This window comes from Hippocampus zosterae, chromosome 16 (genome assembly GCF_025434085.1).
Source record: "Hippocampus zosterae strain Florida chromosome 16, ASM2543408v3, whole genome shotgun sequence".
NCBI lineage: Eukaryota > Metazoa > Chordata > Actinopteri > Syngnathiformes > Syngnathidae > Hippocampus > Hippocampus zosterae.
This window is the reverse complement of record NC_067466.1, coordinates 3,456,107-3,477,812: the sequence shown is the minus strand read 5'-3', so window position 1 is coordinate 3,477,812 and position 21,706 is coordinate 3,456,107. Positions and strand designations below refer to the sequence as shown.

General features: G+C 44.3%; 1 protein-coding gene across 3 annotated transcripts in view; it reads right to left on the bottom strand.

The window, feature by feature from the left end:
* The window catches only part of LOC127587785 (HMG box transcription factor BBX), a 64,726-nt gene extending 44,326 nt beyond the window's left edge, over nucleotides 1–20,400 (bottom strand). For all 3 annotated transcript variants that reach the window (XM_052046243.1, XM_052046244.1, XM_052046245.1), the window contains exons 1-3: nucleotides 20,234–20,400; nucleotides 19,168–19,239; nucleotides 3,553–3,733 (exon numbers count right to left, since the gene is read on the bottom strand). In XM_052046243.1, coding sequence (XP_051902203.1) covers nucleotides 3,553–3,720 — 168 coding nt within the window. In that variant the 5' untranslated portion in view covers nucleotides 3,721–3,733; nucleotides 19,168–19,239; nucleotides 20,234–20,400. The remainder of the gene's footprint in view (nucleotides 1–3,552; nucleotides 3,734–19,167; nucleotides 19,240–20,233) is intronic.
* Nucleotides 20,401–21,706: the final 1,306 nt, after the last annotated feature.

Here is a 21,706-nt window from a genome sequence, read left to right as displayed (position 1 = left end):
GTGGTCTGAATCTCTTCCTTTGGCCACCTTATTATTCCTGCAGGGTATCTGATCACTGGCAGGGCATAGCTGTTTATTGCCCGGGTCTTATTCTTGCCATTGAGCTGGCTTCTTAGGACTTGCCTCACTCGCTGAAGGTATTTGGCCGTAGCCGCTTTCCTTGTTGCCAGTTCGAGGTTGACATTGGCTTGTGGTATACCGAGGTACTTGTAGCTGTCCTCAATGTCTGCTATTGTTCCTTCAGGGAGTGAGACCCCTTCAGTGCGGACTACCTTTCCTCTCTTAGTCACCATCCGACTACATTTCTCAAGCCCGAATGACATCCCGATGTCGCTGCTGTAGATCCTGGTTGTGTGGATCAGGGAATCTATGTCCCTTTCGCTCTTAGCATACAGCTTTATGTCATCCATGTAGAGGAGGTGACTGATTGTAGCTCCATTTCTGAGGCGGTATCCATAGCCTGTCTTGGTGATTACTTGGCTTAGGGGGTTCAGTCCTATGCAGAACAGCAGTGGGGAGAGTGCATCACCTTGGTATATGCCACATTTGACGGACACTTGGGTAAGTGGCTTGCCATTGGCTTCAAGTGTGGTTTTCCACATCCTCATCGAGTTCGCAATGAAGGCTCTTAGGGTCCTGTTTACCTTATACAACTCCAAGCATTCAGTGATCCATGTACCGTGTTTTCACGACTATTCGACGCATCGTACTACTAATGGCCGCAGTCTCATTAATGGGTGACATTTCTGTATTTTATACATACACAGGACGCATCGTACTAATGGCCGCAGTTTTACAGTGGTAAAACATACGCCAGCTTAAACATACGGCATGCATGCGCGCACTCTAACACGTTAGCTTGAAGCATACGGTAGCATGCCAAGACATACAGATAAGATAAAAACACGTTTTTAAAAAGGCAACGAAAGCAGAACTGAGTTCGGGTGTATTTTATTTAGCCATCGTACAATGTTCTCACGTTTATCGATCAATCATCACCCAGAAATCCATCAAAGTCCTCATTCCTCTGTATCAGAAGCAGAGGACTGCACATCTCAGTTGTCATTGAATGCATCACATGCTAGTGTGAGTTGCTACGCATTGCCGAGCGGAAAGAAGGAGCAGCAACAGCAAAGTCAACATTTCTCTCGTGTGAAGCTTTCCCACATTTGAAAGTAAAGAACAGAGCGAAACATGGTGGCAGCGCGTGTGTGTGTAGAAAGAATTGAACAATTGTGCAAGTACCGTAATCCATCAAAAACGCCGCGTTCCCTCTCGTTGTTGCGTATTGTGGCGTAACTCGCCAAGCGCTGCCTCTCACTCTTTGTAAAGTTGTGTTTGCCACCGATCATCCATTGTTCCCATGCCGTTTGCAACTTTACTTTGAACGCCCGGTTGATGCCAATGTCCAGCGGTTGGAGTTATTTAGTCAAGCCTCCGGGAATAACGGCAAGCTCAGAGTTCATTTGCTTGAATTTTTTTTTCACCGCTGCTGTGAGATGGGCACTCATGCCAAAAGCATAACCGGTGGCTTTAAGTTTGAACTGAGCTTCCTAGGCGTGTCTTTTTGTCGAATTAATTTTCAGGGGTTCTTAGAAACCAAAACCGGAGTTGTTTTGCAACAATGCACATTGCCACACTCTATCCAAGTGTTGGTACTGGCTTGAGGCGTCCACTTACACGCCCACCCTTCACTATTGGCGGACTAGCTTGCCTGTCCTCTCTCTCTCCCCCTCTCTCTCTCTCTCGCTCTCTCTCTCTCTCTCTCCCTCTCCATATATGTATATATACACGCCCACCCTTCCCTGATTGGCCGACTTCTCTCCCGCATGCCTGGCCACAGTCACTTCCGCCTTTTCTCTATATAAACAGCGTGTCGGCTGTCAGTCAGATTTTGGAACTCAGCGCATATAAAGGACGCTCTGCACCATAAGGCGTCCTGTCCATTTTGGAGAAAATTTAAGACTTTTAATGGCGCCTTATAGTCGTGAAAATACGGTATTACTGTACTTAAAAGAAACTACGATAATTGAAAATAATGCATCAAAAGAGAAAATGAGGAAATCACAAAATAAATTCTATATCCCCAACATAATTTATATTGTGATTTCCTCGCTTGTTTTTCTTCGTGGTTTCATTGAAGTAAGAATTTACGTTTTTCGGAGGCAGCCATGAACACCTCTCGAGTGGAACGGAAGAGAAGGCATGGAGACGGAAAGTACCTGTATTTGTTGATACTGTGAAAACCAGGAATAAAGTCTGCGTTTAAAAAAAAATAATAATAAAACAACAACCACAGCTCTCGTTTTTTCAACAAATACAGGTGCGTCTCTGTCCATCTCCGTGTCTTCTTTCCTTCCGGTCAACTCAAGAGCCATTCATGACCGCCTCCGAAAAACGCATTGACATTTCCTTTAGCGTAGCTACAACAGTACGATCAGATAAGAAAATCTTTAAAAGCCTCACAATGGAGAAATTCCCACTTCACAGCAGCAAAGTTATGAGAGGATGACGTAGAAGAACAAAATAAATAGGAGCTGCTGGAAAGGCAGCCACTCTCGCGGCGCCATCTTTTTTCTTTTGATAGCGGCGCGGACACCCGCAGCGGCTCATCTTGTTTTATGTTGAGAGGGAAGAAATTTGATCTGTGCTGTATGTTTCACATACAGTACATTTGATAATAAAGTTTATCCAATCCAATCTTCAAGTCAAAATAACACAACAAGTGTCATCGTTATTTATTCCTTTGTTGTGTATTCACAAATGATGAAATCACAATATAAATTCTGGAGGGGTGGCTATCAAATTTATTTTGTGATATCCACGCTTGCTTTTCAGTTTTGATGTATTATTTTCAATTTTCAGTTTCATTTACGTAATCATTAGTTTACGTTTTTCGGAGGTGGTCTTGATCTCGAGTTGAACTGAAGAAAGCATGGAGACGGACAGAGACGTACCTGCATTTGTTGAGACTGTTTTAAAAAACAACACTACTCTCCTTTTTTCGGAGCCGCAACAAAAACATATTTAATAAAGCAGTGACACAGTTCACTGAACTAATAGCAAGTTATAACATTGGAAGCATGTCTCCAGGAAGGGTCCATCTTGGAGTCGATGTATTACAGTAATGACCATACACAAGACGCACAGGATTTTAAGGCGCTCGGTGAGCTTAAAATTGAAGACTTTTTGGTGCGCCCTATAGTGCGGAAAATACGGTAATTTTAATGCTCTCGCCCACTTGACATCTACCGAGGCCGTATATGGCCCACAATGTGAAATTAGTTTGACACCCCTATTATAGAATTTGTGTAAAAACCATATCAATAACTACAAAACATTAATATAAATCGTATAAATATACAAACAATTACAGAAAAAGCATTTTAATGGACATCGGTCATAAATGTCTGCGGTGGTGAGTATCTACAACTTGAAATTAGCCCGATACCAATGTTGGTACTCGCCTATACCTAATCCTTGTCATTGTTTTCAGTGGCATTAATGTGGAAAATGTTCAACAAATATCGAGGTAAAAAAACACAACATCACCTCAGCCAGCTCTTCTTCATCCTCTTCCTCCTCCTCCTCCTCCTCCTCAGAGAAATCCAGCGCCTTTTTCGAAAGTAGTGGGTGCCACTGCAGGCATTTACGTTTGGGCCGTTTTCCAGTGGAGTCGCCAACGTCAGTGATCTCCTTACACCTTTCTTCACCCTTCATGGTATTACCACACCTAAACATAGCAGATTTGTATTGTGACTGATCTTTTCCAATCTAAACAATTATGACTCGAGCCATGAGCGGCTACAAAGAGCCCTTGCAGCCTCGGCCATGTTGGGGAACTGGCATATTGATAAATTTTTTTGAGGGGGGAATGGCAAAATAAACCTATAAAATACAGATGTTTTTATTTTTATTTTTAACCAGACCCAATGTGTGAAAAGTTGAATGATTTTTCGCAGATGTTTACACCCTCATCGGTGGGGTCTTCTCAAGGATTCTTCTTTGGATGGGGTTTTGAGTTTTTTTTCTTGCTCATTTGGGGTCTTGAGAATCGATCATGGGATACCGCACATTTTAAGGTGGTGTTCCATTTCCCTCGGTCATGCGCAAAATGCAAATTGCGCAATAGCACACTGGTAAAGAAACACAGAATTTAAAAAAAAACAAACTATCGGAAAAACGCACTGTCGCAGGGGAAGTCTGCAGTGGCGGCCACGCCCCCCGGGTGGAATTGCCCACGCGGTGCACAGGCCCCACCCTATTGACACGTTTCACCTTCAAAGGTTTCATGCCCTATCACGAATCTTGCAAAACATTTGATGAGATTTTACAAGAATAATGAGATATCGCAAGATGGGACATTACGAGAATAAAGTTTCAGAAGCAAAAAAACTCTTCAACGGAAACACAAATCACAATTGCTCTTTAGCAAAATTAATTAGAAATATCACTTTCATTTTTTTTTCTCTTTCTCCTTTCTTCTTTCTACATACATTCTTGCTGCTGGAGGCTGTAAATTTCCCCATTGTGGGACGAATAAAGGATATCTTATCTTATTTTGTCAAAAACCCGCTATTGTTAACTGGTCCTGTGAAACCCTTTTAGACTCGGGCTATGCAAATAATTTGATTTAATTAACATTTTTCATGCATCTGAGCAGTCACACAAACTGCTTGAGCATCCATTGGACCACAGTGAGGAACATCAGACATGCAACGGTGGACAAACCAGTATTATAGTTGTCCAAAACCTGAGAATATAAGAAGTTACATGATGTAACTGACAAATTCCTTGTGTGTTCTACATACTTGGCCAATAAAGATGATTCTGAATCTAGGTATGGTGCAAAAAAAATTTTTTGAAACCCTATATATCAAACTAGATCAGGGGTTGGCAACACGTGACTCCAGAGCCGCATGCGGCTCTTTAGCAACATCTAGTGGCTCCCTAGAGCTTTATAAATAATGTTTGATAACGGAAAAAGATTGTGATAGTAGGCTAATATAGCTCAAATAGATAAAGATACATGTTGCAGATGCAAAAAAGAAGAGCTGTGGTGTGGTGTGCCTTCTCTCTTCTCGTTCGACTCGAGAGGCGTTCAAAGACAGCCTCCGAAAAACGGAAATTAATGATCACTTCACTAACACTAAGAAAAGTGAAAATAATGCACCAAAACAAAAAAAAAAGAATCAAGTGAGGAAATCACTAAATAAATTCTATGGGGGCGTTAGTGAACACACAACAAAGGAATGAATAACATAAACAACTCTGAGACAGTCCAGTCTCCTACATACATACATACAGCATGTGTTTACTTCATAGTAAGTTTTATAGAAGGCTTTAATTTTTTTGCGGCTCCAGACATATTTGTTTTTTGTTTTGTTTTTTAGTCCTATATGGCTCTTTCAACATTTTGGGTTGCCGACCCCTGAACTACATCATATCACTGAATAGATTTGTGACACGAATAAAATCAGTCCTAGTTTCTTTAACCACTTTAAGCACAATTAATTCTCAATCAATACAAATTGTCAGCATGGTCCCACCTTGTCCACTCATCCAAAATGGAAAACATGTCATTTAATAAAACAAAAATGTATACTCATCTGACCTCTGAAAAGCACGAAAGAGACTCATTTAAGGGGCTCATAAATTATGCCCATGTTTGGACTTTGTGAATGGAGCGGTGCGCGGTTCACTTGTTGTGTCACATCAGTGGTGAGTGTGTCTGTGTGTCAATATATGCTCCAAACTATAGTAAAAACCCAATTCCAATTCAGTTGGAATGTTGTGTTATACATTTGAAAAACTGAATACAATGATTTGCAAATCATGTTCAACCGATATTTAATTGAATATACAAGAAAGAGGGGTGGCCGACTGGTGAGCACGTCCGCCTCACAGTGCAGAGGTGAGGGTTTGATTCCGGCCTTCCTGTGTGGAGTTTGCGTGTTCTCCCCGTGCCTGTGTGCGTTTTCTCCGGGTACTCTGGATTCCTTGCACATTCCAAAAACATGTGTTAGTTAGTTAGTTAGTTAGTTAGTTAGTTAGTTAGTTAGTTAGTTAGTTAGTTAGTTAGTTAGTTAGTTAGTTAGTTAGTTAGTTAGTTAGTTAGTTAGTTAGTTAGTTAGTTAGTTAGTTAGTTCCACCCGCTGAACATTGGACATTGGAACATTGGGCGACGAGTCTTCTCCATTTGTTCCGGTCACTGGCGACCCTTCTTGCTTCATGCCAGCTGACACCCATCTCACTGAGATCATCTTTGGCAGTCTGTCTCCAAGTCTTCTTTGGCCTACCTCTCTTCGTCTTTCCACCCTCTTGCATCCAGTCCATGGCCACACTTGCCGGTCTCTCTCTTGGCAGTCGGAGTATGTGGCCAATCATTTTCCTTTTCCTTTCAGAGACAATGTCTGACAGTTTAGCTACTCCTGCCCTCCTTATCACCTCCTCGTTGTTGATGTGGTCTCTCCATGAGATCCTCAGGATGGATCTCAGGCAACGCCGATGGAAGACATCTAACTTGTTGGTAATATTGGCTGTCTTCATCCATGTCTCACAGGCGTAAATCGCTGTTGGGATGACCACTGATATGTAGAGGCGTAGCTTGGTGGTCATAGTGATGGCTTTCGATGACCAGATGTTGCGGAGGCATTGGAACACTCCCGCAGCTTTACCAAGTCTACTCTTGACGTCTTTCTCCACACCACCTTTATTTGAGATATTACTCCCAAGATATGTGAAGCTGTCAATGTACTCCATGTCATGTTGGTGTAGAGCGAGTGGTTGAAGGTGTTGGTGCTGTCCGATGGCCATGGCCTTGGTCTTTTCCTGGCTAATTCGTAAACCGACCTTAACTCCGTGCTCATGCAGATTGTTGGTCAACTCCTGGAGTGCGGGCTGGGTGTAACTTAACAGAGCCAAATCATCTGCAAATTCCAGGTCAGCTAGTCTGTTCCCTCCCCACTTCATACCAACTTTTGCCCCTGTGATGGACTTCCTCATCACAAAGTCAATTATGATGATGAAGAGTAGAGGTGACAGAATGCAACCCTGTCTTACACCAGTGACAATGTCAAAATCATCAGTTGTGCCACAGTTGTTTTTGACACGACAGGTTGAGTTGTGGTACAATGACCTGAAGATGTTGATGTACTTGAGGGGTACACCATACAGCATCCCGGTGGATGCTGTCGAAGGCTTTCTTGAAATCGATATAGTTGATCATGAGTGGTATCTGAAGTTCTTGGCAATGGTCTATGATGTTTCGAAGAGTAAAGATCTGTTCGGCGCAAGACCTTCCCTTCCTGAAACCGGCTTGCTCTTCCCTCAAGATGTTATCCACTTCGTCTTCAAGGCGATGTAGCGGAACACTGCAGAATACCTTGCTGGGGATTGACAGCAGTGTAATGCCACGCCAGTTATTGTAGTCTGCGAGGTTTCCCTTCTTAGGCAGCGTGACAATGATCGGCAGGAACCTCTTCAGCATGCCAAATCAGATTGAACAGGTGGGTAAGGCTCTCCACAACAGCGTCTTGGCCATGTTTCAACAGCTCGGCAGCTACCTCATCGAGTCCCGGTGCCTTGTTGTTCTTAAGGCCATTGATTGCTCTGGCAACCTCAGTATCGGATATCTCTTCCGATGTAATATTTAGTGCTGGAACGTGTCTCTCTTGATCGAAATTGAAGAGCACGGGAGGCATTGGTTGGTTGAGTGAAGTGTTCCAGCCATCTTGCTTCTTGCTCCTCATCGCTTAGGAGTGTCCTGCCATCATTGCTCCTGATTGGCACGCGAGAGCTGCTCCTGGACTTGGTTAGCTCCCGCACGATCTTGTATGGGGTCATCGTGTTGTTGTTCTCTGCTGCTTCCTGTGCCTCTCTTGCTTTCTCTTCTAGCCACTGTCTTTTATCCTTCCTGCAACTCTTCTTCACTGCCCTGTCCAAGTGCCTGTACTCCTCGTCTTCCATCCTCCAGCTATGGAGCCTCCTCTTTGTTCTCTTTTTTTTCTGGGTACTTTCCTTTCATTAATCAACTTCCAGGTGTTGTCTGTTATCCATCTCTCTTTGTTGGTACCCCTCTTTCAGCCTATAACTGCTTCTGCAGTTTCAGCAATGGCAAAAGAGAACATACTCCACTGCTCCTCAATGTTTGCAAGGTTTTCTGATACCTTGAGCTTCCTACTCAACTCCTCACAGAAGCTTTCTGAGATGTTATTCTTTAGCGTGTCCACTGTGTAAGGTCTCTTGGGCTGCACCTATTTCACCTTCTTCAGCTTCAGCTTGATTTTACTCACCACAAGGAAGTGGTCTGAACCCACATCTGCACCTCTGTGGGAGCGAACGTCGAGCAATGACCAGCGCCACCTTGTGTTGATGCAGATGTAGTCCAGTTCGTTCCGGGTCCCGTCACCAAGTGACACCCAGGTTACTTTGTGGATCTGCTTGTGCTCAAAAAAGGTGTTGCCAATGCTGAGGCCATTGGTACTGGTTAGCATCAACAGTCTCTCCCCGTTGTCGTTCGTGGAGCTCGCAGAACCATGTGGTCCAACTGTGGCATTCAGGCCCCTTCTGTCATTATCCAGTTTTGCGTTGAAGTCTCCAATCAGCATTTTGATGTCATGGCTGGGGATCTCCTCAAGCACGGTCTGGAGCTGGTTGTAGAAGGTGTCTTTATCGTCCTCTGCGGCAGCTTCGGTTGGGGCATTGAGTTGTACGATGGTTACTTTGGCATATCTGGTGTAGAGCCATGCTGTAATGATCCATTCATTCACCGGCTTCCATCCAATCAATGCTTTTGCTGCACTGCTGGAGAGGATGATGCCGACTCCTTGGGAATGGTGGTCTTGCTTCCCAGAGTACAGAAAAGTTGCTCCATCAACCATGAAGGGCCCTTGCCCCGTCACCTCATTTCACTAACGCCTAAGATGTCCAGGCGATAGTCCCTCACATTCTTCAGCACCTGGTTCATGCGACCAGACTGGAACATTGTGCGCACATTCCAGTTCTGGTGTTGGTTTTGGTTCCAGAGATCGGGGTCATCAGGGGTCGGGCTTCCGACTGGATTTCATCCGGCCCCGTCATAGATACAACCAAGGATGTGCCGGCTCTTCTTCGCCGTGGTTTACCGGAATGGCTTCCTCTCGTCGTTTCTGTAACAGGTTTTTGTTTTACAGGGTGAGGTTGTTAAACTCACGCCCAATCCCCAACCTGGAGGACCAGTCGGATGCAGTTTAACATCGTACACAGGACGGTCGTACCCAGGACGTACGGGTAGGTTAATGGAAAAGTCTAAATAGTTGTGAGTATAAGCGCAGATGGTTGTTTGTCTATGTGTGCCCTGTGATTAGCTGGTGACCAGTTCAGGGTGTCCCGGCCTACTTCCCTAAGACAGATGGGATAGACTGCGAGTGAACCTCGTGAGGTAGGCGGATCAGAAAATGGTTGGATGGATGATTTCGTTATCTTCTAAATTTAAAAAATACTTGGTGCCTGAGAAGAGTGAAATATGTTGGTCCGCCCGTGAAACTTGCCTATGGAAGGAAATGGGAAGATGCATTATTTTTAGGTCAATGTTAAACACACCAAGATGTCCGTTTTTGGCAAAGCCTGGATGCATCCACTAGCTTACGCTGACTAGATACACCTTGTTTATTGCATCTCAACTGTGGTAAGGGAAGTGACCTTGATATCATTATTTTACATGCAACCTAATGTCACGAGTTGTTGAAAAAAGTGCAACACACATTAATTATGCGTGACACATTTAACTACTAGTAACACAAACACAGATGACAAGGATTTACCCTTACGACTTAAACGCAATGCATTCTGGGAACAACAGATTTGCAAAACAGGTCCGTATGACAAGTCCCTAAGGACACCTGAAAGCTTGTACGGTGCCGTGTGTTCCATGTTGAAGGACCGGACATCATAAAAACAAAACAAACAATAAAAAACAGGGAGCTAGCACATATGTTGGTCTTAAAAAGAGCTTTTATAATCACAAATTTTGACTGGGGATTTTTAAGCATGGTAGATATTTTTCTTTCATTTTATTCATTTCGTTTTTCAAATTCATTTTATTGTGTGATCAAAAAAAAAAAAAAGAATTTGAATGAATTTTCATTTTATTGTGTGATCGGGGTCAAGTAGAGAGCCTTCACGCGTGTACCTGCAAGTACCGGCGACCCTGTTAATCTCCCAAACCCACGGGGGAGACCAATCTCTACACCACGCACAGTACTGAATAATTGGGGTGGTAAAAGGATAAACCCTCAATTATAAGCCCCAATTATGCCAAACTTCAAGATAGTCAGTTTCAATGCTGAAGGAATCTCATCAACAAAAGACGAAATTCTCTCCAACCTCAAAGCTGACATATTATGCCTACAAGAGACCCACAAGGACTCAATACCACCTAAAATCCCAGGCATGCACCTAGTCGTCCACCATGCTAGCCCTGTTCATGGAAGTGCCATCTACACACGAGATCCATCAAACATCCTAAACAGCAGGGATCTCTCCGAAGAAGGGATGGAAATACTTGAAGTAGAAACGACACATATCACCTTTGTGTCAGTTTACAAACCACCATTAACACCATTCATGTGGCCCAGAACCGTCAGCCAAAGAAACAAGGCCCTAGTTGCTATTGGTGATTTCAATAGCCATAACACCATCTGGGGCTACGCCCAAAATGATAAGAATGGAGAGGTCGTTGAAGAATGTCAGATTGTTATTTAATGCCCAATCTTACATAATGCTAAAGATAAACCATCCTTCATGAGTGCAAGATGGAAAAGAGGCTATAACCCTGATCTGGCATTTTGTCCTCTAACATCTACACAAATTTTGAAAAATTTGTCAACGACCCAATCCCCAGGTCACAACATAGACCAATCACTTTGAATGTGAGGCCACTCATCAGGCCTCTCGACTCCAAATCAACACCCAGATTTAACTTTAGAAAGGCAAAATGGGAAGACCTCACCCTTGAACTAGATTCCAGGATCTCCACCATTGCAGCGCGAGCGGAGAACTATGAACACTTCCAAAACATGTTCCAAGAGGCTGTAAATTTCCCCAGTGTGGGACGAATAAAGGATATCTTATCTTATCTTAAAAGCTTGTCTGAGAGGTTTCCAGGAGACACATCCCAAGAGGGTGCAGAAAGACCTTCATTCCTTGCCTAACAGATCAAAGCAAGGAACTTTATGAGGATTATGTTCAAGCATATAATGCAGATCCTCCTTGTGGGTCCTGGCCTTGCCGTGGCAAGGAGGCTTGTGTGTTCCAATGATCCGGAGAGCGTTACCTTCTGGAGCTTGCTCCAGGTAAGGTCTCCCTTGGCGGGCCGGTCTTCGGGGAGGTTCCAGACTAACAAGGTCCCAACGGTGTGTCGGTACGCCGCTGAGATGGCAGCCCCATCATCCGACTATCCTGCAGAGGGCCAACAACCCACTCAGGAGAAATTAATTGTTACGAAACCGACCAGAAGAAACCAGACTGCCCAAACCGAGACAAGACATAGGAACGCCCCCGACCAACGAGTACGGATTGACCTACGCCTGAAGACGCGCATTGCCACATGGAACGTCCGAACGCTTCTTCGGGTTGGAGCTCCTTTACTGCTGTCCTTTGAGCTCTCCCGCTACAAAATCACCATGGCGGGTCTTTGTGAATCATGATGGCAAGGCAGCGGCGAAATTACAGCAGGAGAACACAGCTTCATATGGAGTGGCCCTGAAATCTGGACGGGCCTCCATGGAGTTGCGCTGGCCATGTCCAAACATACAATCACTTATCAGCTGGATCCCAATTAACGATCGACTCCTGTCTGCACGGTTCCTCCACAGACATGGCAAGATGACAGTCATCGTTGCTTATGCCCCCACAGAACTCGCCGATGATACAGTGAAGGACACCTTTTTCGACCAACTCCATCAGGTCGTTAGCCAAACCCCACCACATGACATCGTCATCATCCTCACGGACGCCAATGCAACCTTCTCTTCTTCCTCCAGAGAAGGACCATCTCACCAAACCCCCACACAACCCATTGGCACCACCTTTGTCGATAACACCACAAATGATAACGGCAAACGTCTGCTTCTCCTCTGCCATTCAAATAACCTCTATCACCAACACATGGTTCCCCCGCAAGCAGATCCATCACTGGACCTGGTATAGCCCTGATGGAAGAACCCGGAAGGCGATAGACCATATCATCATCTCCCGCCGCTGGCGATCCTCTGTCACCAACTGCAGGGTCTTCAGAGGTGCACAGTTGGGCAACACTGACCACCGCCTGTTGGTTGCCCAGCTAAGACTTAAAATACGACCAGACCCATCTATCAGGCCACAGCCACGCTTAATGTCTTCCAGACTCTGCGACCCCACCACTGCCTCCGCATATCGCCGCTCCATCACCAACGCCTTCACAGCTCTGGCCGTTGATGACATCGCAGACTGGGAGACTTTCAAATTAAAGGTCAACCAGTCTGCCCAGGATGTATTGGGAAGATCAAGATCTCTTCCCAAACAACCATGGATCTCACAGCCGACCCTCGACATCATTGACCGCCGCCGTGCTGCTCGCCTGCGCGGTGATATCACAGAGTACCGGAGGCTCAATGCAGCACGGAATGCGGCAATTGCAACTGACAGGGAGAGATACTGGGGAGAAGAGGCCGAACGCATGGAATCAGCAGCACAGCGCAACGACCTTAGACAGGTCTTTCAAATCCTGCGCCAAGCCCGCATCGAACCACACATCAAGACCGCCCTCATGAAGGATGCCAGTGGAAATCGCATCACCACTGAAATAGACTGCCTTGAACTCTGGAAAGAGCACTTCAGCAACCTCCTTCATCACCCTCCAGTTCCCACCGACCTCCGTCTTGTCACTGCTGCCAACTCTACCACCCCCAACCCCAACTGCAAAACTGACCCAGTCACAATCGACGAGGTCAGAGCAGCAATAAAATCACTAAAAAATCACAAGGCCCCTGGAATCTGTGCCATCACCGCAGAGCTGCTCAAAGAAGGTGGTGACTCCATGGCCCAGTGGCTCACCCACATCATTAACCATGTGTGGGTGGCAGAACAGCCCCCCACAGACTGGACCCGAGGCATCATCCTGCCATTCTGGAAGCGGAAAGGCGACAAGCAACTCTGCAACAACTACAGAGGCATCTCACTGCTCTCCATACCCGCAAAACTGTTCACCCGGATCCTTCTCACCCGCGCCCTTCCCGCCATTCGAAGCCATCGCTGCCCCCAACAAGCTGGCTTCATGCCCAACCGGTCCACCATAGATCACATCTCAGCAGTTAGACTCATTGTTGAGAAGGTTAGAGAGTTTCGGAAGGACCAACATCTTTTTATAGCCTTCATAGATCTCAAAGCTGCCTTTGATACAGTCGACCACCTCTCCCTTTGGAACATTCTGAAATACCTTGGAGTGCCACCCAAAATAACCACATTGTTCCAGCGACTCTACAACAGCTCAGAGAGCTGTGTTCGTGTGAATGGGAAGGACTCAGAGTGGTTCCCCATTAACAGCGGGGTCAGACAGGGCTGCGTGGCCGCTCCTGATCTATTTAACTGTGTCATTGACCACCTTATGATCCGAGTCCGGGAGCAAGTCTCAGGCGTGTCGCTCGGCAACTTCCACCTGACCGACCTTGAATACGCTGATGACACCACCCTGTTCAGCAACTCCCTCCAACACCTCAGCAGTGCCCTCTCCATATACCAAACAGAAGCAGCAAAGCTGGGCCTCCAAGTAAGCTGGCAGAAAACCAAACTTATGTATATCGGTGACGGACCCAACCCCTCCCCCCTGATCTTTGGCACAGACGAAGTGCAATTTGTCAACTCCATCATCTACCTGGGCTCCACTATTACCAGCAGTGGCGATCTCAAGCCAGAGATTGACCGCAGACGCGCCCTCGCGGCCGCGGCAATGCAGTCACTGTGGCGGCCCCTCTGGCGCCACCACTCAGTGTCCCAAAAGACCAAGATACGCATTTATAACGCAGCAGTTCTTCCCATCCTCCTGTATGGTGCAGAATCCTGGCCATTAAACAAGACCCAGGCCAAGAGGATCGACGGCTTTGACAGCAGGTCACTAAGAACCATCTTGAACATCAGCTGGCACCTCCATGTTTCCAACTCAGACCTCCGAAAACATACCCTTCAGCCCCCTGCATCCCGACTGGCCACTCAGAGGCGCATCCGTTGGCTTGGTCATCTCCTCCGATTACCCCCGGAACACCCAACTCGTGCCATCTTCTCATTTGATCCAGCGACAGCCGGCTGGAAAAGGCCACGCGGCAGACCCCACACCAGATGGCTTGATGTCATCAGAGAAGATCTCAAACACCAGGGCCTTACCCTGGAGGATGCAGCGGACCTGGCCCATGACCGTGGTCATTGGCGGACCCTGGTGAAGCTGATCGGCTCTACGCACTGCGACGACCCAGCCGAATGAGACTGGGCCCCCGCGTCGCAAGAGCATTATTATTATTATTATATAATGCAGATCCATTTGATGAAAATACCATCCAACTAGGTGAATTGTTATCAGCCTCTGTTGCAAATGGAAAATGTGAACGCTGGCAAGAACTTATATGCAACACAGATATGACTCATAATAGCAAGAAGGCATGGAGCACTATAAAGAAATTGAATACAGAAAAGAACATCCGAAAAAGAACAGCTGCCGTTACACCGGACGAAGTGGCAAACCAACTACTACTCAATAGAAAACCACCCAATAAAGAGCGAGGATACCTAAAAAAATGAAATCAGAAATGGACTGCATTATGCAAGAAAGTGATGAACTCTTCAATCCGTTCACCATGGAAGAACTCTTGGAAGCCATGAAATACCTCAAACCTGGCAAAGCAGCAGGACATGATGGTATTACAACAGAGATAACTCAGCACTTCGGTACAAAGACCAGATCATGGATACTTGCTCTCTTCAACAACTGTGCAGCAAGTCTAAAGATCCCGAAGATATGGCGAAGAGCAAGAGTCGTGGCCCTGCTAAAACCTGGTAAAGACCCAGAGAATAAAAAAAGCTATCGTCCTATTTCGCTCCGATGCACCCTCTACAAATTATATGAACGAATGATAATGGCCCGAATGTACCCTACAGTGGAACAACAACTATCGCCAGACCAGGCTGGATTTCGTCCAGGGCGATCATGCTGTAGCCAAATATTAAACCTCACTCAGTACATCGAGGATGGTTTTGAGGCCAAGCAAATTACTGGTGCAGTTTTTGTAGACCTGACTGCTGCATACGACACAGTAAATCACAGAATCCTTCTCCTGAAACTTGCCAAAGCTGTTCATAATACAACGATTGTGAAAATCATACAATCACTGCTTACAAACAGACGCTTCTTTGTAGAAATGGATGGCAAGAAAAGTAGATACCGAACACAAAAAATGGTCTCCCACAAGGCTCTGTTCTGGCTCCAGTACTTTTTAACATCTACACAAATGACCAGCCAGAGTTTGTAAACATTCGAAGATTTATATATGCCGATGATCTGTGTATCCACCCAATCGCGCTCATTTGAAACCACCAAAAGGAGACTTTGCTGCTCTTCAACACCTAAGAGTATTATAAACAAAACTCACTTAATGCCAATCCAGGAAAGACGCAGGTGTGTGCATTCCACCTAAATAAACACCAGGCAAATAGAAAATTAAGCATCCACTGGAATAATGAGAGACTTGAGCATGTTGACTATCCCGTCCATCTTGGAGTCACATTGGATCGAACGCTCTCCTTCGCAGAACATGTAAGGAAACTCAAGTCAAAAGTTGCCACAAGAAACAACCTCTTAGCTAAACTTGCTAACTCTAACTGGGGAACAGATCCTAAAACTCTGAGAACAACAGCTCTAGCACTATGCTACTCTACTGCTGAATATTGCTCAGCAGCATGGGCAAGATCATGTCATGCTCACAAAATAGATCCTGAGCTGAACAACACATGCCGAATAATTACTGGCACACTAAAACCAACACCACTGCCAGCACTCTACAGATTGGCGGGCATCGCACCACCACACATACGTAGAGACATTCATGCAAGGACACAAAAGCATAGTCAAGAAAATGACACAAGACACAACCCTCTATGGTCATAGTGACTCAATAAGAAGACTGAAGTCCAGAAAGAGCTTTATGACTGTCCAAAGTTTAGATCCTGAGCAGTCAACAAACCACAGGCTCGAAAAATGGAGAGAATGGGACAGCTCTGCACTAAATGGTGCAATCCAAAGCCCAAACGAACATCTTCCAAGTGGAACAGCCCTCTCAAGAAAGAACTGGGTGACATTAAATAGACCTAGAAACAGAGTAGGCAAGACTGGGAACAACACCTATAAATGGGGACTCTCACTCAGCAGTGAATGTCCGTGTGGCCACCCAATACAAACAATGGAGCACATTCTTCGGGATTGTTAACTGGGGCCCACCTGCACAGATCAAGACCTCTTAGACACTAGTGATGCTGCCAAGCAATGGATCCAGTATGACGCGACAAGATATGATGATGATTGTGTGATCCACTGTGTATCTACATCAGGGATGCTCATTACGTCAATCATGATCGACCAGTAGATCAGGGACTGGTCCCAAATCGATGCGAGGGCTGTGGAGGAGAAAAAAAAATGTGTCTCTGGCATGTTAGTAATATATTTTTTGTGTTAATGCACACTGCACCCTAATCATTCTTTCAGTCTCACTTTCACAAAAAATATTTTTAAAAATTAACTAAAATAAAGCGGGCCATCTTTAACCTACGGTGGCGTGTGACTGCGTCACCAGAAGTTGTGAGCGCTCAGCAGTCTGCAATTGCAGCTTGTGCTCAGAGTTGTTGCGCTTATCTTTTATAATAATAATAATACATCACATTTGTAAGCGCCTTTCACAACACTCAAGGACACTGTACAGCCTAGACCAATAGTAAAACACAGATAAAATAATAAATAAAGAAAGAAAGATTTAAGGCGGGTAGGCAAGTCTGAATAGGTGGGTTTTGAGCTGGGTTTTGAATAAGGAAAGAGAGTCAATATTACGAATGTTGGGAGGAAGTGAGTTCCAGAGTTTGGGGGCAGAGCGACTGAAGGCTCTGCACCCCATTGTACTGAGACGGCCAGAGGGTAGAAAAAGGTGGAGGGAGGATGAGGACCTGAGTGAGCGAGAGGGAATGGAGATTTGAAGAAGATCTGACAGATAGGGGGCCGCAAGGTTATGGATGGCTTTGAATGTATAGAGAAGTATTTTGAAGTTGATTCTAAGTTTGACAGGAAGCCAGTGGAGCTGTCGGAGGATGGGGGTGATATGATGGAAGGAGGGGGTTCTCGTGATGATCCGGGCTGCTGAATTCTGAACAAGTTGAAGTTTATGGAGGAATTTTTGATGGACACCGAAGAGGAGTGAGTTGCAGTAGTCAATACGGGAAGTGACGAGACTGTGAACAAGGATAGCGGTGGTGTGCGGAGTGAGTGAGGGACGGAGGCGGTTTATATTGCGGTTTATATTATCATTGTCATTATTCTCATTCAGAGTTTGTTTTGTACAATTCACAGAGGGGACGGGCAAAGAATGGGAATCTGGAGGGCCACGGGAAGCATTTTAAAACGTTATTTGTGAGCTATGATCGTTAACAGGCTGCAAAAGTGCGTTGTATGCCTCAGCGTCAGGCTGTTGCTCATCGTAGCATGCGTGTGTACATGCGTGCGTGCGTGTTAATGGATCGATCCCGAGAGGTTGGTTCATCGAAAAGTAGATCTTAGGTCAAAAACGTTTGGGCACCCCTGGTCTATATAGACTGTACAATACAAATGACTCAACAAGTTTCATAAATACATATTAATATATAATATCTAATATTTTACCATTATGGTTCATTATTAATTTGGTTATCTTTTATCATAAGATAAGAAAATCTTTATTAGTCTCGCAATGGAAAAATTCCTAATTCACAGCAGCAAAGTTATGAAAGGAAGAAGAACAACAAAATATAGGAGGTGCTGGAAAGGCAGCTACTCTCGTGGCGCCATTTTGAAGTCAAAATAACAAAAATAACACAACACAACACGTAGGACACAGACAGTCGTGCAATCTTCACCACTTTTCTGCATACACTTTGTTGTCTGAAGCAGATATAGATGAAAGAGGAGAGGATCAAAGTGTTCTTTCACCAGTGGATCAGAGACGTCATGCTGAAAATGTGCACACGTCTGCTACAAGCTAAGTTTTGAAAGCAAACACGAAGCTGGAGCGTCCATTGATGAAAAGAATATCATGAATCATGATATTTACTATTTTCTATTCCCGTACTTATTATTAGAGTAATCTTTTATTTTGTTAGGTGGTATCGTGCTTGTGGTGATGTAGTGACAAGTTCTGTTGATGTGATGTGTTGTGATTGTCACATTTCATTTGAGCCCAAAAGTTGTATTTTTGTTCAATCTTTGACATTACTTCTCAAAGAAAGAAAGCCATCTTCAACACACAAAATTGGCAATTAATAATTAAAAGAAACACACACACACACAAGTGGGGAATGGCTACGGTAATAGTATGGATTTTTGAAAAATTATTCCATTGACCAAATTCTGACAGATGAGGTTTCGGCACAACAGCGGTGATATAAGCAACCAGTACTGGTTCTGGCAGGGCCACCACAATTTGGCTCATAGTGGCCCGAAAAAACTACCACCCGAAAAGGCTAAACATCGAACTCTGCACATAAAAGGGGAAGTTAATTGAAAAATGGTCAATAATATGCTCTATGTTTACCCACGAGTGCAAACACTAATCAATACTGTGTTTGTTGGTTATGACTGAAGCAGAAAACTCCACCCGTTTTGATCCATCTTAGGGGTCTTTGATTGTGCCTTGTACTGCCACTTGCTGCAGACTGAAAATAACATCACAGTGCCAAAGGAATCAGGTAACGAACGTCACAGGTAACCTGTTTTATGGGTTTGGTCATGTAATGCTTGCAAGCAGAATATTGAACACTGACATTAACATCATGACAGTCATGACATGGGTGCAATATTCTAAGAGAAGATCTCAAGAAACGCCAGCACTTGTCTGTAAGACTGTTAAGTGAATATTGGGTACTTACTGATGAAATGATGGGAGTGTGGAAATGTGTGATGAAGACGTCTCTGCCAAAGCCTTTTTGCTATGCAAAGTCCTATAAAATACAAAACACAATTCTGAGTTAGATCCATTATCTGGCTATCTGTGTATCATTTCTTTCTTATGGTTGTAATGTTAAGCAAAGAAACTTTAATTGCATATATTGAATAACATTCTGCTGAGAGGTAGCTGAGATCTCCGTCACCATAACTCGATCGGACATCATCAGTGTCGAACATTTCTTGTTTCTGCATGTGTATCGGGCGAATATACAACACACAGCGCTCTAAAATTAATACGCTCACAATTTTCAATCACCTTTCAAAATTCGATCCAGGCTCTAAAAAGCTGAAAATGAGTCCATCTTGCTTTGGTTTCGAGGAGGGAACCCAAGTACAATATAACAGTATTTCACACTGTCAAGCTCCCCAACGGCAATTCCCCTGACATGTATTACTTACCCTCAAAAAAGCTAAACTTATTAATGTCACTGGTGCTATTCTAAACATGCATATGGATGTGTGTGCAACATTCTGCTCTACTGTAGCTACTAGTGTAGCCATTTTTTAGGAATTAAAGTAGCTAGTTAGCTCGTTGGCGCTACCCCATGCTAACTGACTGTGCCACAGTTTTAAGGCAGAATAATAAGAACAGGGCGAGCTTGTTCAAAATCATACAGCACATTACACTGACGAACTGAGATATGAATACTTTGGCAACAGTTGTTTTTCATCGGATTTGATGAGAGCAGTGATGCGGACATGTACCGGATGGGGTAAATTATACCATCTCACGCATTGCAGTTGTGAGTGATGCAAATATTTTACATAGTAGTTTATGAAGAGAAGCGAAAATACATCACAAATACAACATAACACAAAATCAGTCGATTTTCATGTTGACAAGGCCAGCGGGCAAATATCTCCAAAGCAGTGAACATTTCCACGGTGATAAACGGTGAGCCTGATGAGTTACGGCAGAGTTTGTCCAGAAAATCGATAGTAGACCATTTTCTTTGCCATGATTAATTATTTAATACTTTAACTTACCTTCTTTTATTCCCCGTTTAAGTACAACGAGGGCCTCTCATTATCGGTGCCGTTCACATTTTTTAAACTCATTGACACATCATAACAGTTCAGCACGAGCTGTACTCAACAGAATGGGAAATTCCACTAATCTATAAAATTGAAATCCGGAAGCCAGGTAATTTTTTACCAAATTAAAAAAGGGCAACACTGCATTTGGAGAGCAGGCATAGTCGTCAAAATATCGACAAAATTGATCATTTTATGTTCGTCCAGCTCTAATTTATTCTTTGTTCATTTGTTTGAGAATTCAAATTATTCATGCAATCTTGATCAACAAATGACCAAATTTACTTGATAGTCTGTGCATTATTTTTATACTTAATTTTAAAAAACGATGACGTTTTCACGAACGTGTATGTCTATAACCCAAGGGGTTACATAATTGTATACAAATATGTATTTGTAGAGAACCTTCGTTTTCAATACATCAAACCGGAAGTCGTGTCACTTCTGGCTATTATGAATAAAATAGAACTCGACGAGATGCAAAAGCGAAACATAAAATTACCACGACCCTCATGAAAAAAAACAATCATTAGTTGTGACAGTTTATCAGTCACAAACATGAAAATCGTGTACATTGTTTTTGCTTTCCTCTTGACGATGAAAGTCTTCCCAAAACCACCCCCTCCCCTCTGCCCACGGTTCGCAAACGTGGGGTGCATTGGTTCACTACGACCGTTTGTAAACTCAGAGCGTTGCTCAAATTTGCCGTTCCGATATTCAGAGAGCACTAAATACAGATTGCCGGTGCACATATGAGGCGCTTCTACTGTCAACACGGTTCGCTGTGTTCGGAAATGAATAGGAGCGGAGCGCACTCTCACTCTACGAACACAACCACACTCAGAGTATGACGCAGCCCAAGACATAACATTGGGAAAAAATAGTTTAAGCACGCAAAGCTCTAATTTGTGCGCACAAAAAAACTTGTTCGTGCAGACTACTCAGCATTTCATGTGCAGGATCTATTTATTCCTGCACGCCGTAACTATTTTGTGCGCACGGGAGGAGTACTGACTCCTTATTGGACAAGAGGGTAAGCAAATCGAACGCACCTTCACAGACTCGATTTTCACTGAACTCGAGTGCCTTCCAAGAGCCAGAAATTATTGCATCTGACATTTTTATTTTATGCCAACCTTAAATAGTGATATTATGACAAAAAATTAAATTTCAGAATCATCACCCAGTAACCATCTCAGATTCTTGCCGTTGCTGCACAATGAAATCGATCCCGGCGTCCATGTCCGACCACCACAGGGAAAGCAATCTGTTGTGTCCGAAAAACGTGAGGACTCGACTCACTTTTTCAACGGTCTTTATTCAACTGACGTAACAGGTGTCAGTCGTCACCCTACCAACCAATGCTTTGCGACACTGCCGTAACATCATGTAGCAGCGGCCACATGCTGCTACATTTACCCCGTC